The sequence below is a fragment of the Sabethes cyaneus genome, chromosome 3 (assembly GCF_943734655.1).
Source record: "Sabethes cyaneus chromosome 3, idSabCyanKW18_F2, whole genome shotgun sequence".
Taxonomy (NCBI): domain Eukaryota; kingdom Metazoa; phylum Arthropoda; class Insecta; order Diptera; family Culicidae; genus Sabethes; species Sabethes cyaneus.
The window spans coordinates 217,348,675-217,366,110 of record NC_071355.1 but is presented as its reverse complement, the minus strand read 5'-3'; the positions used below and the strand labels follow the sequence as shown (position 1 = coordinate 217,366,110).

At 38.8% G+C, this 17,436-nt stretch overlaps 2 protein-coding genes across 2 annotated transcripts in view; one reads left to right on the top strand and one right to left on the bottom strand.

Annotated features, from left to right (window-relative positions):
• LOC128744745 (estradiol 17-beta-dehydrogenase 11) overlaps positions 1-13,508 on the top strand; it is a 28,040-nt gene extending 14,532 nt beyond the window's left edge. Inside the window, exons 2-5 of the mRNA XM_053841956.1 lie at positions 3,023-3,140; positions 12,229-12,464; positions 12,526-12,687; positions 12,750-13,508. Of these exons, the coding sequence (XP_053697931.1) occupies positions 3,023-3,140; positions 12,229-12,464; positions 12,526-12,687; positions 12,750-13,052 (819 nt within the window). The 3' untranslated portion in view covers positions 13,053-13,508. The remainder of the gene's footprint in view (positions 1-3,022; positions 3,141-12,228; positions 12,465-12,525; positions 12,688-12,749) is intronic.
• On the bottom strand, positions 13,064-17,354 carry LOC128744744 (chitinase domain-containing protein 1). The gene is made up of 4 exons (XM_053841955.1): positions 16,952-17,354; positions 16,707-16,887; positions 13,542-14,145; positions 13,064-13,481 (listed from the first exon to the last, which is right to left on the bottom strand). Exons 1-4 carry the CDS (start codon positions 17,216-17,218, stop codon positions 13,340-13,342), a joined length of 1,194 nt encoding a protein of 397 aa, XP_053697930.1. The 5' UTR covers positions 17,219-17,354; the 3' UTR covers positions 13,064-13,339.
• Between the last annotated feature and the right edge of the window lie 82 nt (positions 17,355-17,436).

Sequence of the window (17,436 nt, the reverse complement as noted above, 5' to 3'; positions counted from 1 at the left end):
ATTCGAAGCGCAGGCGTGCAGAAAAGCGGTACCATCATCACAAAATCTCATATCCTCCTAGGGTTTGCGGACGACATCCATATCATCGGTGTTAACCGTAGAGCTGTGGAAGAAGCGTACACGCATCTTAAGAAGGAAGCTGCGGGGATAGGGCTTACTATAAATTCTACCAAAACAAAGTTTATGATTTATGATGGGTACTAGAACATTGCAGCACCTTCGGGTGTTGGAAATGCGGTGGTGATAGATAATCGACGAATTTGTTTACCTTGGTACGTTAGTGACTTGTGAAAACGATGTTAGTCATGATGTAAAAAGTCGTATAGCGGCTGCCAACAGGGCCTTCTATGAATTACGTAGCCAGTTGAGGTCCCGTAATCTGCAACTCTGCACAAAACTCGCGCTTTATAATACGCTAAATCTCCCGGTAGTACTCTACGGCCCCGAAGCTTGGACGTTGAATGAGAGCGACAAACGAGTTCTTGGCTTTTTTGAGGGTAAGATCCTACGATCAAGTCTTGGCGGTTTATTAGATGAAAAAATGTGGCACTGACTCATGAATCGTGAAATATACCAGGAGTACAAAGATTCGAATATTGCGAAGCGACTAAAACATAGCCTGCGGTTGGCTGGCCACGTAGCAAGGATGCCGGATCAGAGGCCAGCGAAAACAATATTTAGCAGAGAATCCGATAGAGGCCGAGAGGCATGGTGTTACCTGCTTAAGGTGTGTTAGGGAGGTTCACTTTACTTACGGTCGGAAATTATAATCTCGTTCGCTTTTCTAAGAAGATGAGTATGATGGTAGTTTGTCGTCTGAGCCTGGAAACTTCTTTGGTTCAAATGAGCTGAGTGCCAAGTTTTCCGACGGATTAGCGGAGAGTTCACAACAAAAGTGTCCCTTAGCTGCGCCATCTCGTTCAACTTGTACACACCGTTGAACGAAATAGTGCACTATATTAATATGACAGCAGTTTCGAAACCGGTTAACCAAAGAACATCAGTTGGTTCCTTGGAAGAACATTAGTTGGTTTTTTGCGGGTTCTTGTATTGTTTTTTCCTAAGAGAGTTGGCCCCGATATCAAAAATAATATGCCTACGACCTGATAAACTAGTTTCATTACAGACATGCCTGTTTTTGATTTTAGCAGCTATTAAAGTGCTAACAGTATTTTTCCTTTGATCGAAAAACTACTAGAAACTCGAGCATTTTTAAGTTATTCGCCATTAAAAAGGTAAAAGAACAACACGTTTTTTGTTATCTCGTTTCATGCATTTTTAAGCCATTTCACACCAAAACTAATACTAATAGGTACTATAGTCTGTCCGTTTTTAGTATCAGCGTATTTAATTTTTTTTGTTTATTTATTTAAAACTGTAGAATGAAATAAATGCAAATTAAATTCTACAACTTGATTAGCATGCATATTAGATTGATATGCGCACCGAAAGTATTTGGATCTGATTCCAACCATCTCCCAACAGCATAGTGTCATGAATTATGAATTTCAGACGGTAAGATTCGGGTTTCCGGAAAAGAAAATAAAAATTCTGTCTCTATTTTTTGTTTTTGTTATTCCACATAAAGCGAACGCTGAACTAAAATATGCTGTGAAAAGTTTCACCTTCTTTTATGCGATCTGGCCACGCCATTGTGGATACCTTCATTACCTGACAACCTTATTTACGGTGAAAAATTTTTGATTTGTGAGCGTCTATTATCATTGATTGATAACACTCAATCTTGACCCAATCGGCGTGGACTGCGTGGCATAATAAATTAATTCAATAGATAGACCCTATTTCGGTGCCACTTTGAAACCCACGCATAGTAAATAAATTTGTATAATGTTCAAATGTCAGACTATAAACCGTTTTACAGCATAATGGTTTCTACATATGTAGTCACGCGAATTATCGTGAAACGAGCGTCAGTTTCCGAAACGGTGTCCATTACTGTCTAATGCGCGCGGTCGATGTGAAATTTTTTAGCAAAGTAGGAACATCGACGTGTTAATTAGAAAGCAAACCTTTGTTATGAACTTGAAATGATGCTCTCTGGGAAAATAGAGAACCTACGCAAATTTCAATAAATATCGTGAGCCCTTCGGTGTGTGCATTTATAATGGTGTATTATTTCTCCAAACAATGAATCTTCATTTCGATGATAGTTTTAGATAGTAATAAGTTCAAAGCTATTCTAATTGAAATGGTAACAAAACACATGAGTTACCATTTTTACTGTAACTTAACACGTATTTGATTCGTGATCAAATATATTTACATTAACAGACATATCAGCAATGGAAGGGTCAGGGAGAAAATAGTTTTACCAGTGGCCTGTAAAAGAAATATGTTCAGCAATATTTTATTAATGAATGTGACCTTCAACCGTAACCATCCGGAAACAGATTGAAATCCACACACACACTAAGCACGATCGCATTAGCATACCTTAAAGGGTATCGGTCGTTCACCAATAATATGCTAATTATATACGCAGCTTTTTCGAAACTTTGGGTTGTAAAACCGCAGAATATCCGTTTGATTATTATAACTTCGTAGAAAACATAGCTGTTGTATACATCACCAGTGACGATCACAGAACAATGGACTGAAGATTTCGACCGACCGACGCCCGCGGAAATCTAATCACAGCATGGAGTGCTATCTTCTGCTGTCTAAGTAAACCAGTTCCTTTTTCGGTTATTATCTATTTCGTGGGACAAAATAGCTTTGTCTATAAAGCGCCCAAAAGTTGTTCAGTAGAACAGGTGTCTGGAAAATTACAGCGACTGTGGTGACAGTAGCTTCAAAAAGGCCTCAGGCAAAGATTTGACTGATGATGACAGATTTCCAGAAAACAAGTTTCGCGAAATGACTAACACTAAGGTGACAGTAATCTATCACTGTTCTGCAGTAACTTAAAGCGTGAGCTCGACGTGTTTTTTCTCACTTCAAATATAGTTAAGTTTGGAATCGCGCCAAATGATTAATCCGATACTTTTTCGTACCTTTACAGGATGTCGCTGGTGAAGTTGTACTAATCACCGGTGGAGGTGGTGGCGTTGGACGTCATCTGGCGATGAACTTTGCACGGCTGAGATCAAGAGTGGTGATTTGGGATATTAACAAAGATGGTGAGTAGTACCATTTATTAACAATTGTGTTGATTTAGATCATCAAGTCATAAGAATTATCGATGGCGTCTAGTAACGCTGCATTTTGATTTCTCGCTGCATGAACGTGACCGCAAAATAAATTGTCTCAATCATGGCGGTAAACACCGGAACTGTCATCTTGTACATTCCTCCGCAAGTAAACCGGAATGGGCGTTGCGAATGCATAATAACAATCAGCATCATGCTTTTCACATTTTTATAATGTTTCACGAATCGGGACATATATCTCATTTGCAGAGGCCAATTTTGCTTGTAGATTACGGTAGCTATGAGATGGTTCTGTGAAAGGTAGAATGTTCAATTAGAGATGAATTAAAAAATACCCACCACAAACACGATCATACCTTTTCATCCAAATCGTCAACTAAGTGGGCGTAATAATAAAATTCACCAATCACTCCTAAAGCGTGAATAAAAGCAAGGAAGTTGGAAAATTTTTCATAGTTTATAATAAAAATTAGTACGGACACCGAAGTAACTATGTAAAAACCCAGTGCGAGAAATATTGGTTCTGCAATCCTTCGGAGCAGCTTTATCTTCCTGCAAAGAAATACAAAAAACTAAACACTGCGTCCCGATTGATTGATTACGAAAGACAACTACTCCACAATCTCCCCATGTCGACTGATGCAATAAACTATCCTGCGCTCGATGCTGGTCCACCGGATCTCTTCGCGCTGCAGTATAACCCGCTGTTCTAAACTCGCCCTCCTCAGAGCATACGGTGGCTTCTCGTGAAATACCATGGAAAAAGCGAACGCTACGATCTCCAGCTCGGTTTGAAACCAATGCATCAGATAGGACAGGATAAGAACCGAACTTAAATATATGCACTGCTGCACCATTGAACACATAGCAATCACCAGCACCAAAAGCCAGTGATGCGCACCGATCTGCTGGTCGTCAATTCCGATATACCGGCTACCAGGGCGAGTTGTTGCAAGGAATGCCACTGTGTTAAACACTATGTACGAGATGGTGACAACCAGCACTTTCCACGTGATAAAGTACGTCTTCCGGCGCAGATCGTAACAGTAACGATCGTCCCTGTGGAACACGTGGGCATTAAAATAGTCCATCAATGTTCTCGCATCTCGGAAGGTAACTCTTATGACAGCCATTTTAATTAAGGTTACCAGAAAATACATCAAAGTGGTACCGTGGTAGCTTACTTCCAGCGAAGTTTCTCCTTGAGCAATCTGGTGCACGTAGAAGATGATGGGTGGGCCGAAAAGCGAGAGCACGATTATCCAGCGTATGCTTCGTTTCCCATCAAGTGCTGAAATTGAAAACGGGAAATTCGGAATTTGATTTTATTTACATCGTTTTGATTTAGACATTTTCTTATTAATCAACAGTTGGCGTGAATGCCAAGTATCCATAGGCCTCCGTACATCGCTATTTGAAACTGTGGGTTTTCTGAACCCGGACCTTTTTCTGTGTTACACCATCTCAGGACACTGTCCTTGTCATTCACTTCAGCAGAACAAAGTGATGAAGTCAGGTTTCTCCACTATCGACGATCACTTCCCATGGATTTCACCACCCGTCTGGAAAGCTTCACATCAACCGTCTGAGTATTGTTGGCTACGCTATGACGCCATGAGCCTTTGGGTATGCCTCTTCTGCGCTGTTCCTGTTGATTCTAGTCAAGTGCCTTCATGCAGATTTCATTCGCTCCTCTCCTCTGTATATGTCCGATCCACCTCCACCTACGCTCGCGAGTCTTTATTTTTATCGAGCATTGGTTACATCGACGATGGAGTTCCGAGTTGAATCTTGAATATTTGAAGTAAGATTACCAAGGCTCAGTGACGGGCAACGAAGACCTACAGTTTTCGCGATGTCTGATTTACGCACGAAATATTCCGTAAACCTACGAGGACATACCAGGCCATCTTGATCCGTGGGTCTATATCAGACTCCTTGGGACTCTTTTTCGCCTTAGTGTGTCAGAGATGGTCTCGAGATGGAGTCATTTGCAAAACTATGAACAACATAAGAAGAGAGTCTTTGCTTACTTACCTACTCATCTTGGTGCGATAGCCGGTAGGATTTGACCTGCATTGTAATGTTCCGCCAACATACTCCATTAATGGCTGTTTGTCTCCAATTTCTTGACAGTCCCACTCTTCCTCAATCTTGCTCCACTTGATTTAACCACCTGCGTCCTATGCACACAACGACGAAAACGGTTAATGCTTGCTATGCAAATGTTCGTCGAGCATTTCGTACCCGTTTTGTACATGATACACTAAGTACGGCGGTGAAGATTACCAGATCGTAAAATCTTCTAGAGTACGTAGTAAGCAAACATACATCTGCTGCAGTTGTTATCCGAACACACCAACGACCCGAGCTCACTATACCCGCACGTTTCATATCACTTTCTAGCGCGATGATGAACAGGAGACAGGAAATACCGTCGCCTTGACGAAGTCTCTCGAGTGTATCAAATGTAATCCCCACACAACAGTATACACTATCCGTCGTAGCCCGAATCAGTCTGGTCAGCTTCCCGGGAAATCCGTTTTTGTCCATTGATTTCTATAGCTCTTCACGGTTGATATTATCACACGTGATGCGCAGTGACTAGATGCAAACGATAAGCCATGGGTATAAACGTCCTTCAGAACGTGACCCTTCTTTATCGACAGACTTCGCAGCCGGTTATTAGAGTACAGGAAAATTATGGGACTAGTAGATTCTAATAACTCTGTAGTGGCACCCCCCAGTCGAGATTCGAACATACGACGACTGGCTTGTTAGGCCAACATCGTACCCCGGAGCTAACTGGGCGGGCGTAATAGTGACTATAGGTATTCGTAACATTTTTGGAAGATTTACCGCAATATACAGATTTGGGCCCATTGTTAATAGCCCGTCCGCATAACCGGCAATAGACGGTGAAAGTTGATTCGAGATAGCACTTTATATGCAACGCTGCAAATGGTGATCGTTTGGTAGTTCTCACATTCCAACTTGTCGCACTTCTTGTATATTGGGCACACTATACTCTCCTGCCACTTCTCCATCAGGTGTCCCGTTTCCCAGACTCATATAACCATCAGCGCGTGCAGATAGGTAGCTAACTTATCCGACCCATCCTGATAAGCTTGGCAGCCTTGTTGTTATTGAGCCGCTTGGTGGTGTCGATCATTTAACCAATTGTGCGAGTCGATACATTTTCATCTGAGAAAGAGTCGCGAAGACGGTCTTCTTTTTCTCATGCTTTAGCTGTTCTTCTTCTGCCCATTACGTTTGCTTTCATTTTCTGGCGAACAATTCAAACTTGTGCGTGGACTCCTCATTAGACATGTAAATTGTGCGTTTTAGAAGGACATATTTTGGTGCTAATCCACGGGCATTTCAGTTTTTGCAAAAAAGTCAATTTACAACTAAGAAAAACAATAATAATTCAATCTCAAATGTGTGTTTTTCAAAAAAACACCAGCAGAAAAGTTATGTGAATTATCAATACTTTTCCATTTGCGACCAACGATAACAACTGACTGCATTTGACGTTGGATTTTTTCATCTACGCGAATCTCTCTCAGATTTTCATCATTCGCCGTTCTGATGTAGTCATACCCCTGCTGTCTTGGTATACTGTCTCTGCACCATTCAAGTGCTCATTGTAACGCTGCTTCTACCTTTCGAACGCCTTATTATCCGTCAAGGTTCCTCCAACTTTATTCGGAGTGTCGGACACGTTTCGGCACGCAGCACAAAGCCTTTGCGGGGTATGCTGAGTTTCTTGTAGAATTAACGTGTTTCCTGAAAACGAAACAGCTGTTCCAGTTCTTACAGGCAGCGCTTCCTATCCCGGAAAACCAAGGTGTGCAGTCTTCGTTTCTGTCTGTACCGCTCCACGTTTTAACATGTCTAACAACGTCTGGCATTCCTTGTAGAACCAAATTGCTACATCGAATTCTCTCCATGAACCCAATATCACCTTCCACTGTATTGTCAACGGCTGCTTTAACTATATCCCAGCCGTCCTCGAGAAGGGTTTCGGTTAGTTCCCCCTAAAACTGCAGCGCTGCCGGCCAGAGACCTAGAACTCGTTAATAGAATACGGAGCGTTGTCATATAGTCCACACATGGCGGCCTTTTCTCTCTTCTCACCTAGGAAATTGACCCAGGTTTTCTTGTCTCGTCTACAAGAATCTTCAAACCTTTACAGCTGGCATATCGTTGACGGGCTTCTGTGCTGGCACAGAGTGCCCTTCTAATTCTGGCTTGCGCCTTTCTACACTCATCGATTATTCTCCAGATTTCATCCGTGGTCCATTTCCTCTGGCCACTGCGCACCCTTCTGAGGATTTCATAACTCGTTGTGACGAAGGCGTTCTTGATGCTGGTCCATGTTCTTCACCGGTTCCACGGGGGGTAGTACTGAGGTGCGGGATGCTAGTTGTAGTAGTTGTTCGACGAAGGCTTTTTCCACTTCGGGATTTTCCAATCGGCTGTCGTCGTAATAATGGACAAGATGGTGGTCGTCAGTTGCAATGTTCAGAGACTGTAGATTACAGAGGCGACAAGACACTCATAAACCGCTAAATTTTATATCAAAACGGCGAGTACCATCACAAATAAAGGTAACTCTCAGTTTTGATTCAAAATTTAGCGGTCTTTTGAGTGCCTTGTCGGCTCTGTAATCTATAGTCTCTGTTATGCAATGTCAGCATTGCGTTTGTTGCGTACATCATGCAGGCTCCTTCTTCACTTTCGTCTATGCCAAATTAGGACACTCACCCCATCCTCTCTATGAAATTTAATGTAAAAATTATAATTTGTAACATTACAATCTGAATGTCCGAAGTTTTTAATCTAACTGTACGAGATTTTTGCGGTAAGCAATCAAGTGTGTAGAAAATAGATCCGTCATAATACGACTATCTGATTTTTCTAAGTCTGGAGAGGTCTGTATCCCATTTCTATCACTGTTAAGTTCTCGGTCAGTGTTCACAATATATGATAATTTTGGTTTTTTATTATGTAACCAATTTTGTAACGTAACAATAGAACATTTTATTCATTTTTCGAGCAACAATTGTTCACACTTACCGAAATAGTAGGCAAGCCAATAAATGTGACTGAAACAATTTGTGTGGTTTGAAAAATACATAAATCTCCGGTGGTAACGACGAATCTTAGCCTTTTGCTGTTCCAACAGTCGCAGTAGCATCTTTGTAAGTGCAGGAAATGGGTACTTCAAGAAAAGCGACAAGCCACAAACAATTTATTAGTTCAACTTGTGCAGTGATTTGTAGACGACAGACTGCACAATGCAAAGCTGACTAGCAGCCGAAGACTTATAAGTCAAATACGCGTGCTGCCTGTATTGAGTGTTAACTTTATCGACTGAATTATTAAACATAATTCATCCGAAAAGTTTTCATTTCGAATGCTTTAATTGAACAATTATCAGAGACATTTATTATTCAGTTAGGAGTTCAATAGCGGCATACTCAGCTCCTTGTATGATCATAATTCATCGATTTTATTCTGATCACAACTGCTGTTAAGTATGGATTCATTCAATTTTATAAGGATGGTGTTATTTAAAAAAATGCCGAAGAAACCAGTTTTTTATCATCACCGTCTGGCTTCGAAAGCTGTAACTTCGCAGCCTTGCTGTCGCCTTCAATATGTACACTAAAAGAGGGCACGTCTTGGCCACGACTGAACCTATGACGTTTTTTTATTTACCGGGAGAGCCACCATCAACTGAGGAGATGTAGTTTCGCTTGCTGAGGAGAAAAGCTGCGAAAGCGAGTTCTCATTATGTAATGAAGGCTTGGTTGCCAAGCAGCGCTGCGGCATCTTATCTACCCACAATAAAAGATCGAAGTGGCCGATGCGCGGACAAGTTGGGGTGCTTCAGCGAATTTTTGTCTCTTCATTCATTCCTAGATATCATGATTCCATGCTTGCTCTTACTATACTGGCAACCTGAACAAAGCACCGTTTTACGCGTTTGAAGCGCCGAAAGCAACCGGTTTCGGCATTTATGCAGAGGAATTCGACTGACATAGAGCAACCCACTAGTGTCCACTTTGACTTTCCAGTTAATTTTCAATTAATTTTTAAGCAATTGGTTTTTGCTACACTTTTTTTATAGGGTGATTGATCGTGGTTCGGCCTATTCTCATTGTTTTACATAGCACCCATGGACTAATGCACGTATATCTACAAAATCACAATGTTTTTCGCAAAAATTTTAGAATGTTTTGGAAGAATAACTAAAGACGATTCTATTTATTAATTTAGAAGTAACTTTAGAAGACCAGTTGATTTAGAATTTGATTTTTAATGACAGTCCAATCATGATCCTGGTTCGGCCTATGTTGACCGTGGTTCGGCCCATCGATGCTCTTGGTTCGGCCTATTCCGATATAAAGTTTCCAAAACGAATGTTTTTATATATTAATCAATTAGAAATGGTATAAGCTCATTTTTGGTGCCTAATACAGTATCTTACTTCAATTTTTCTACCTAGCAGTGTTAAATGAGCTTGTACATGGTCAATATTCGAACTATTTCGGGTTATATAAAATCAGACAACTTTTTACTTTCTTCGGAAGCATTACAAATAGTACAGTTGTATTTTTTTTGCTAAATATAGTATCTTTTTTCACTTTATCTACCTAGCAGTGTTAAATAAGCTTGTACATAGACAATAATGCGGTTATTTCATATAAGATTAATTTAGATGTAGTTTTTAACTTTCTCCTCCCAGTTGACCTAAAGGTACAACGCTGATCGAACAAGCCAGGCGTCGCATGTTGTAATTTCAACTGGAAGAGGCTGTAAAACTCAATAGGATCGAAGCACTAGCCTCGCAATTGGCCTGTATTCTAACAGGTGCCTTCGAAGAAAGACAGAATTTACATTTAATTTCAGAATATTTTCCAATAGATCAATGAAAATAGCTGCTTTTGAAATTACAACTGTGTTAACAAACAACCGGTCATACACCGACGTTAGTCATTGGTTTTTGACCTAATTCAGGAACAACAAATAATGCTAAATTCCTATCGTCAAAAGAATAGAAATTGGCGAACCGAAATACTTTAAAAAAAATCCAAAGGTAAAGCATACTTTTATTAAAAATTATTTACGAGCGTCTTAGTAGAACTCACGATATATTGCGAACTAATTGGAAACGAATTCCCTTTAGTTCTACTATAATTTCTGCAGAAATTTGTCTTGTCACGCAGATGAAGGTTGCAAGTCGTAACCGAAAAACGCGTATAAGTGACGTAAGACAAATTAGTAGAACTGAAAGGAATTCATTTCTAATTAGTTCGCAATACTACTTTTATTGATTTTTCGTTAGAATTCCCACAATCATGAAATGTTTGCGGAAATTTTTTTCCAGATAGTATTTTTCTGGATTGGTGAGTAAATTTGCTTACATTAGCATGAAAAAATATTTATTTTTCAATACTTGGCTCAACAGTTATTAATGTTTAAAATAGGGGATGTACACTCAGTCCACAATCATGGGTCACACATTTTAGTCATTTTAGCTCTAGCTGCTAATTTGCGTTTAAATATCACCTAATTATTGATCAAATTATTAGTGCTACTTATGAGTAACAATTTTAGCCATCACTTCGTATAATATTCACGCATTAATCAGTAGAAAAAGCTAGAATGATCCATAATTGTGTGTGACCCATGATTGTGGACTGACTGTACGTGAAAATCGGAAAATTTCCATTTTAGTTTTCTAGGAAAACACGATACCATGAATTTTTAAATATTGTTTCATGCACAAGCCCTGAAGCCTTTTATAAGGTTGCATAAAATTCTGAAACATTACAACCCAGTTTGTACGCTTCTTTGGCAAAAATACCTCATATTTATTGTTAAAAGAAAAACTCAATTTTAGGAAGATAATAATTTTGTTTCTGAAATGCATGAAATAATAAAATATGGAATAAAACACAACATTTAGATTTAACACAAGTGGTACGGGCAGCAAGAAATTGGTTAAAACGTGGGCGAAGCGCGGCACCACTAGCGGTGATTTAGTGAAGCTGATAGGCCGAACCACGATCATTTGTAGGCCGAACTAAGATCAAAAAATTAAAATCGTATTTTGTCAATAAGTCGTAATCTCGCTTTTTGTTTGGAATAAAACGTTCCAATAATGGAAGAATATAGATGAATCTATGTTTTAAAATGGTTTTCAACATATACTTTACAGACTAAAACACTTTCTAGGCGTTTAAAAAGACAGCTTTGATGGCGACATTGGAAGCCGCTTTTACATATGTTATAAATTTAATTATTTGAGCTAGTTACATTAATTTTTATGGCAAATAAATGAAGGCAATGCAAAGGAAAGTATTATAAGCTGCTTATAATTTACCTTTCGCCTTTAAATCTGTAAGTATTCAATGAATTATCGATGATTAAGCTGATGGGCCGAACCAGGATCAATTTTTGCATAGGCCGAACCACGATCAATAACCCTATGGTTAAATTGTAGATCGAGGTCTAATATGAGAAAATAATTGATCTCGTTTACAATAATTGACATATTAATAATGGTCAAACTGCTGTTCTATCAATGAATCTTAGTTATTTTTCGGATATGATGAAAAACGGTTTTAAAAAAATAATTAAGTAAGAACATAAACACTTACTAAGATTACAAGTAATAAATAAAATACGAGTACCAACACCTGCCGCAAAATTAACGGCTTATTTAAAAAAAACCTTTTTCTGATCTCATTAAATTCAAATTTTGCTAGGATGTTTGGCGAAATCTCATTAAATATGAACGAGTAAAATTTACAGAAGAAACTCAGTCACCTCGACCAAATTGTCAATTGTTTTGTTGTTAAGATATCGTCGCATCTATCTGAACAACGTATTGCTAAATAACGGAGATGGAAAATTAAACAGCGGCATGCAATTTAAATATTTACCCATGTATAACTTTGCTGTAACAGCACAGGTGCAGTTGTGCATGTGCCATAATAGTGTATTGCTACTTATTCATGTTTCTTTTATCTTTCCATCGCAGCGCTAAAAGGCACCGCCGATGAGCTGGCATCCGAAGGGTACTACTGTCATACCTACCTGGTGGACATTTCCGATCGGGAGCAGGTGTACGAGGTAGCGAAAAAGGTCAAAGAAGAAGTCGGTGACGTAAACATTTTAGTGAACAATGCCGGAATCGTCGCCTGTAGAACGTTGTGGGATCTGTCGGACAAAGCCATCGAGAGTACTTATGCGGTTAACATTCTTTCACATTATTGGGTAATTTTCATTCTTCCATTCAGTTTCAAACATAAAATATCAATTAAATTACTATTTGCAGACTACAAAAGCCTTTTTGCCGGAGATGATGAAATCCAACAAGGGACATATTGTGACAGTAGGATCTGTTGCCGGTTTGCTTGGAACCTATGGTTGTACGGATTACAGTGCCACCAAATTCGCTTGCGTCGGATTCCATGAAGCACTATTCACCGAATTGAGGGTAACATTTTCTCTTTCTTTTTGTTTTTCTGATTATTTAATTTTTCTTTTGCAATTATTCAGACCCACGGTTACGACAAAATCCACCTGACGTTGGTCTGCCCGTATTACATCAACACCGGAATGTTTGCCGGATGCAAACCCCGTCTGCTACCTATGCTGGAGCCTAAATACGTTGCCGATAGTATGGTCAAATCGATTCTAAAGAACGAAGTCAACTGCACCTTGCCAGATAACGTACGCATGTTCCTGCCCCTCAAATGCCTGCTACCAGCTAAGGTGTGCTGGGAGATGATGTACCGTATCATGAAAGGTCCCCAGACGATGATGGGCTTCCGTGGTAGGGGTAAAGCCACTGCTGGCTAAAATGTGGCACTTTTACCAAAAGGAATTTCTTGCATTACTGAATAGTTCGCTAGTTTAATAAGATAACCGTTTCTATTGATTTATCACCATGTCGAGTTCAATAGTATCTTACTGATTTATATTTCTAAAAACTAATTTATAGCAATAAGCAAACTTTGAAACTGTATTTTTTGTTGTATAACGCCTTGTGCAACAGCTTTTTGTTGTTATAATATATAAACGATGTTTCTTCGGAACGTTTTGAAATGACTCAAAATGTGCTACTGGTAACGTTGTGTGCTAAATGACTAGAAAAGGTCATAAAAGTAATCCAAACCCTGACCCAATTCCCACAGTGATATTCCAGTACCCAACTCGCGAGCCAGTTTCAGCCGTGCATTGATGGAATACAGTGTTGGGTAAAATACCATGTGACGACCAGTCGATGTTCTGAAAAGTAATAAATAAAAGATTTACTCGAAATTTAATGGCATATTTTAAAACATTTACTTCACTTCGAAAAAGTTCTCCACATCATGCTCGTCGAAAGTTAAATGTCCCTTGAGATGCTTCAGCAAAGCCAAGTATTCATGAGAGACGATGGGTTGTCCTCCGTTAGGGGTAAAGTCACTTCCATAGAGGTTTAAGCCGAGCAAAATTTTTGCTCGCTTCCGTTCTAAATCACTCGCAGAGTCTGGACAAATATGCATCACGGCGTTCTTCACCCAATAGAGAGGAGCATTCGCACCGGGCCTTTGTACACTAGAGAAGTCATACGTCATCAGCGAGAATGCCGTAACGATCGGGACAAGAGTCTCGAAATGCTTCCGGGAGAACAGATCATAAGTTTCTTTGCGTGCCGGAGGAATAACTAAGATGCAATCGAAATGAGCACTAGTCAGCGTTTGACAGATTTCCGTCACCAAAGCTATTAGAACCTCATCATCTACTCTGGCGGAAAGCTGAGACCACACCTCCAACACAATACCATCAAATTTGTATTTCTGAACAGTATCCAGGATCAGCCTGGACGCGGCGGTTCGCTCTTCGCCATACGTAAGCAGCTGCGAGAAGTCTTTGTCGGTGAATTTATCGAATAAGATGCGTGGAACAACTAAAATGTATGATTAGAACAAATATATATTTGAACGTTACTTCGACTAGACTGTCTGTATGTTAGGTTTACAAAAAAACCAAATTCTGAATCGATATGCTTTCAAACGGATAGTTTTGATATTTGGTTTCGCTTTAATGAAGGACCTAATCACAGGTGAATATGTTGCAAAACTCCGCTTGGGTTAACATGTTATTGCGTGGAGCCTATAAAATAACCTCGAAACTAATACCTAATAATAAATTAAATCATATCGACATTTGCAAAATTAAACAGTAAATATAATCACTTTATAATTACTTTATTGTAGAATACGAAGTATCATTTTTGCAATTGAATAAAAATACTATTTACACAAAAATGGTAGTTATTAATATCTAATTCGTTTGCATCATAGATTGACGCCGATTGTGCACTACTTTATACTGTTCAGACTACAAAAATGGATAAAAATTTCAAGTACAGTCAACCAAAAAAGTATTCGGACAGCAGCGCATGAATTTTTCTTTTAGTAATTTTGCGCAGTATTTTTGCAAAGAATGGTAACACATATTTTTTAAAACAATGTTTAACTAAAGCATATTTAGATGCACAACAAAAATTCGGGGAAAAGCTTTCCGTTTTGAAGATAGAGTACATATAATTTGAATTGCCTAAAAATGCAGCCAAAAAAGTATTCGGACAGTTAACTATTAGTTGAAATAAATGTCCTTTCTCGCTCAACTACCACCTTGTAGGACCATTTACATTCTTGATAACCTGTTTTAATCTGTTTGGGATAAAATTAACAATTTTTCAAATATCCCTCTGTGCATTGCTGACCATTTTTTTTGCAAGAGCTCGGTTTAAGTCATTTTGATAAGAAATCAAATGATTTCTCGTTATAGAAATGAAATTATCTAAAAAGATGTTCAAAAGGGTTCAAATCTAGACTGAATGCTGATGTTTCGATAGCGCTAGAACAACTGCATGGTGCCTACCGCTTACAATTATCGACAGTATGTTTAGATTCAACATCGCGGTACAATATGTATGTACCACACAATTACAATTTTGCTTTAATTTCACCTAAAATTGTTCGGATAATTGAGTTTACACTTAGTTCTATCCAAAAATATATATCTTTGCTACCTCGGAGCTTTCCATGCACCCCAGCAAGGTACGACAGCACCAACCCTTATGCAAGAATAACTAAAAGAGAAGGATTACAAGAGGAAAATCACTCGTCGGCAAGTAAACAAGCACCGCGGTTAGTGTCATACCTTGTTGGGATGCATGGAAAGCTCCGAGGTAGCAAAGATATATATTTTTGGATAGAACTAAGTGTAAGCTCAATTATCTGAACAATTTTAGGTGAAATTAAAGCAAAATTGTAATTGTGTGGTACATATATATTGTACCGGGATGTTGAATCTAAACATACTGTCGATAATTGTAAGCGGTAGTCACCATACAATTGACCTAGCGCTATCGAAACATCAGCATTCAGTCTAGATTTGAACCCTTTTGAACATCTTTTTAGATAATTTCATTTCTATAATGAGAAATCATTTGATTTCTTATCAAAATGACTTAAACCGAGCTCTTGCAAAAAAATGGTCAGCAATTCACAGAGGGATATTTGAAAAATTGTTAATTTTATTCCAAACAGATTAAAACAGGTCATCAAGAATGTAAATGGTCCTACAAGGTGGTGGTTGAGCGAGAAAGGACATTTATTTCAACTAATAGGTAACTGTCCGAATACTTTTTTGGCTGCATTTTTAGGCAATTCAAATTATATGTACTTTATCTTCAAAACGGAAAGCTTTTCCCCTAATTTTTGTTGTGCATCTAAATATGCTTTAGTTAAACATTGTTTTAAAAAATATGTGTTACCATTCTTTGCAAAAATACTGCGCAAAATTACTAAAAGAAAAATTTATGCGCTGCTGTCCGAATACTTTTTTGGTTGACTGTATGAATTATTCTATCATAATGTCAGCAATTATCGGTTTCATTTCAATTTATTAATAATAGCATAGTCCTATGCTGGTAGCAAGACCATAGCGTACGGTTGGTCAAACCGGCCCCCGGAAAAGCGCATGCTTCTAGGGGCCACCAAAAAGGAGATGAATTCCAGCAAATCACCAGCAATAGGCGTAGCAAAATATTAAATAAAGGGACGCCATACGAACTATGCATGATTGTATTTGACAGGACCGACTATAACCAATCTTGGCTTTTTTCGATTGAATAGAAAATTCATTTCGGAACAAATTTAAATACCGTGCAAGCACCATATTCAAAACAGTGCCTAATTCTGAACAGTTGCAAATTTTTCTTAAATATTGACAAAACTCTAGCTATTTAAACCAATTAAATAACTGGAAATAATCAGATGTAGTGTTTAAATTGTTTAAATAGCTGAAATTTTGTCAATATTTATGAAAAATTTGCAAATGTTCAGAATTAGGCACTGTTTTGAATATGGTGCTTGCACGGTACGGTCATCGTCAAATGATTGTTGAAATGATAAACTCAGAAAAAATAAACTGTAATATGTACTGAATTCCACTTACCTTTATTATTAATCGCCGTCCCGGTATGCTTCACATCCTTTACCCATCCTAAATCGATATCATGAGCACCGCCTAGCTCATACTGCTTTGCTCCTTTCCGAAGTATCTGAAGCCATACCGGCGACACATAATTAAATTTTGCACCCCAAATTTTGGCCACGTCATAACCATGATTGTTCCACTAAAACGAGAAACGAACCTGTTAGATAGGCATTATCTAAAAACTTCGAATGTCTACCATTTACCGGCGTTACATAGCCTAAAACAGTGCCTTTGAAGTTTTTCAACGCTGTCTCCTCGTAATAAGTTCCACTTTCTACAAGAATATCCTTAGCTAGGGGTTCCTCCTGGATTAAAGCTCGATCGATAACACTGGAGGTTTGAGGTCCCTGACGAACTTTTAGCTCCTTCGGCTTTTTGTTTTTATTTTTAACATCCGAAGGCGACAGCGTACCGTTGCACAGATGAGCCAGCACCAGTGTGAAGAAAACTATGCTCCCAATGCTTTTCATTTCACTCTTTTGATTGAATAAAGACGATTCTTATTTAACCTAGTTTTATCACAATACTTACACGGCACCGGAATTCTCTGATTTTATCAATGAAACAGGAAGTTTAAAGAAGTATGAAAATTGGATGATGGTATCGCATTTGTTTTGGTCGAATGAACTAGCTGTGATAGGGATAGCGGAGCGAAGTTTGAATGAACGAATGAACACGTACCAATGTA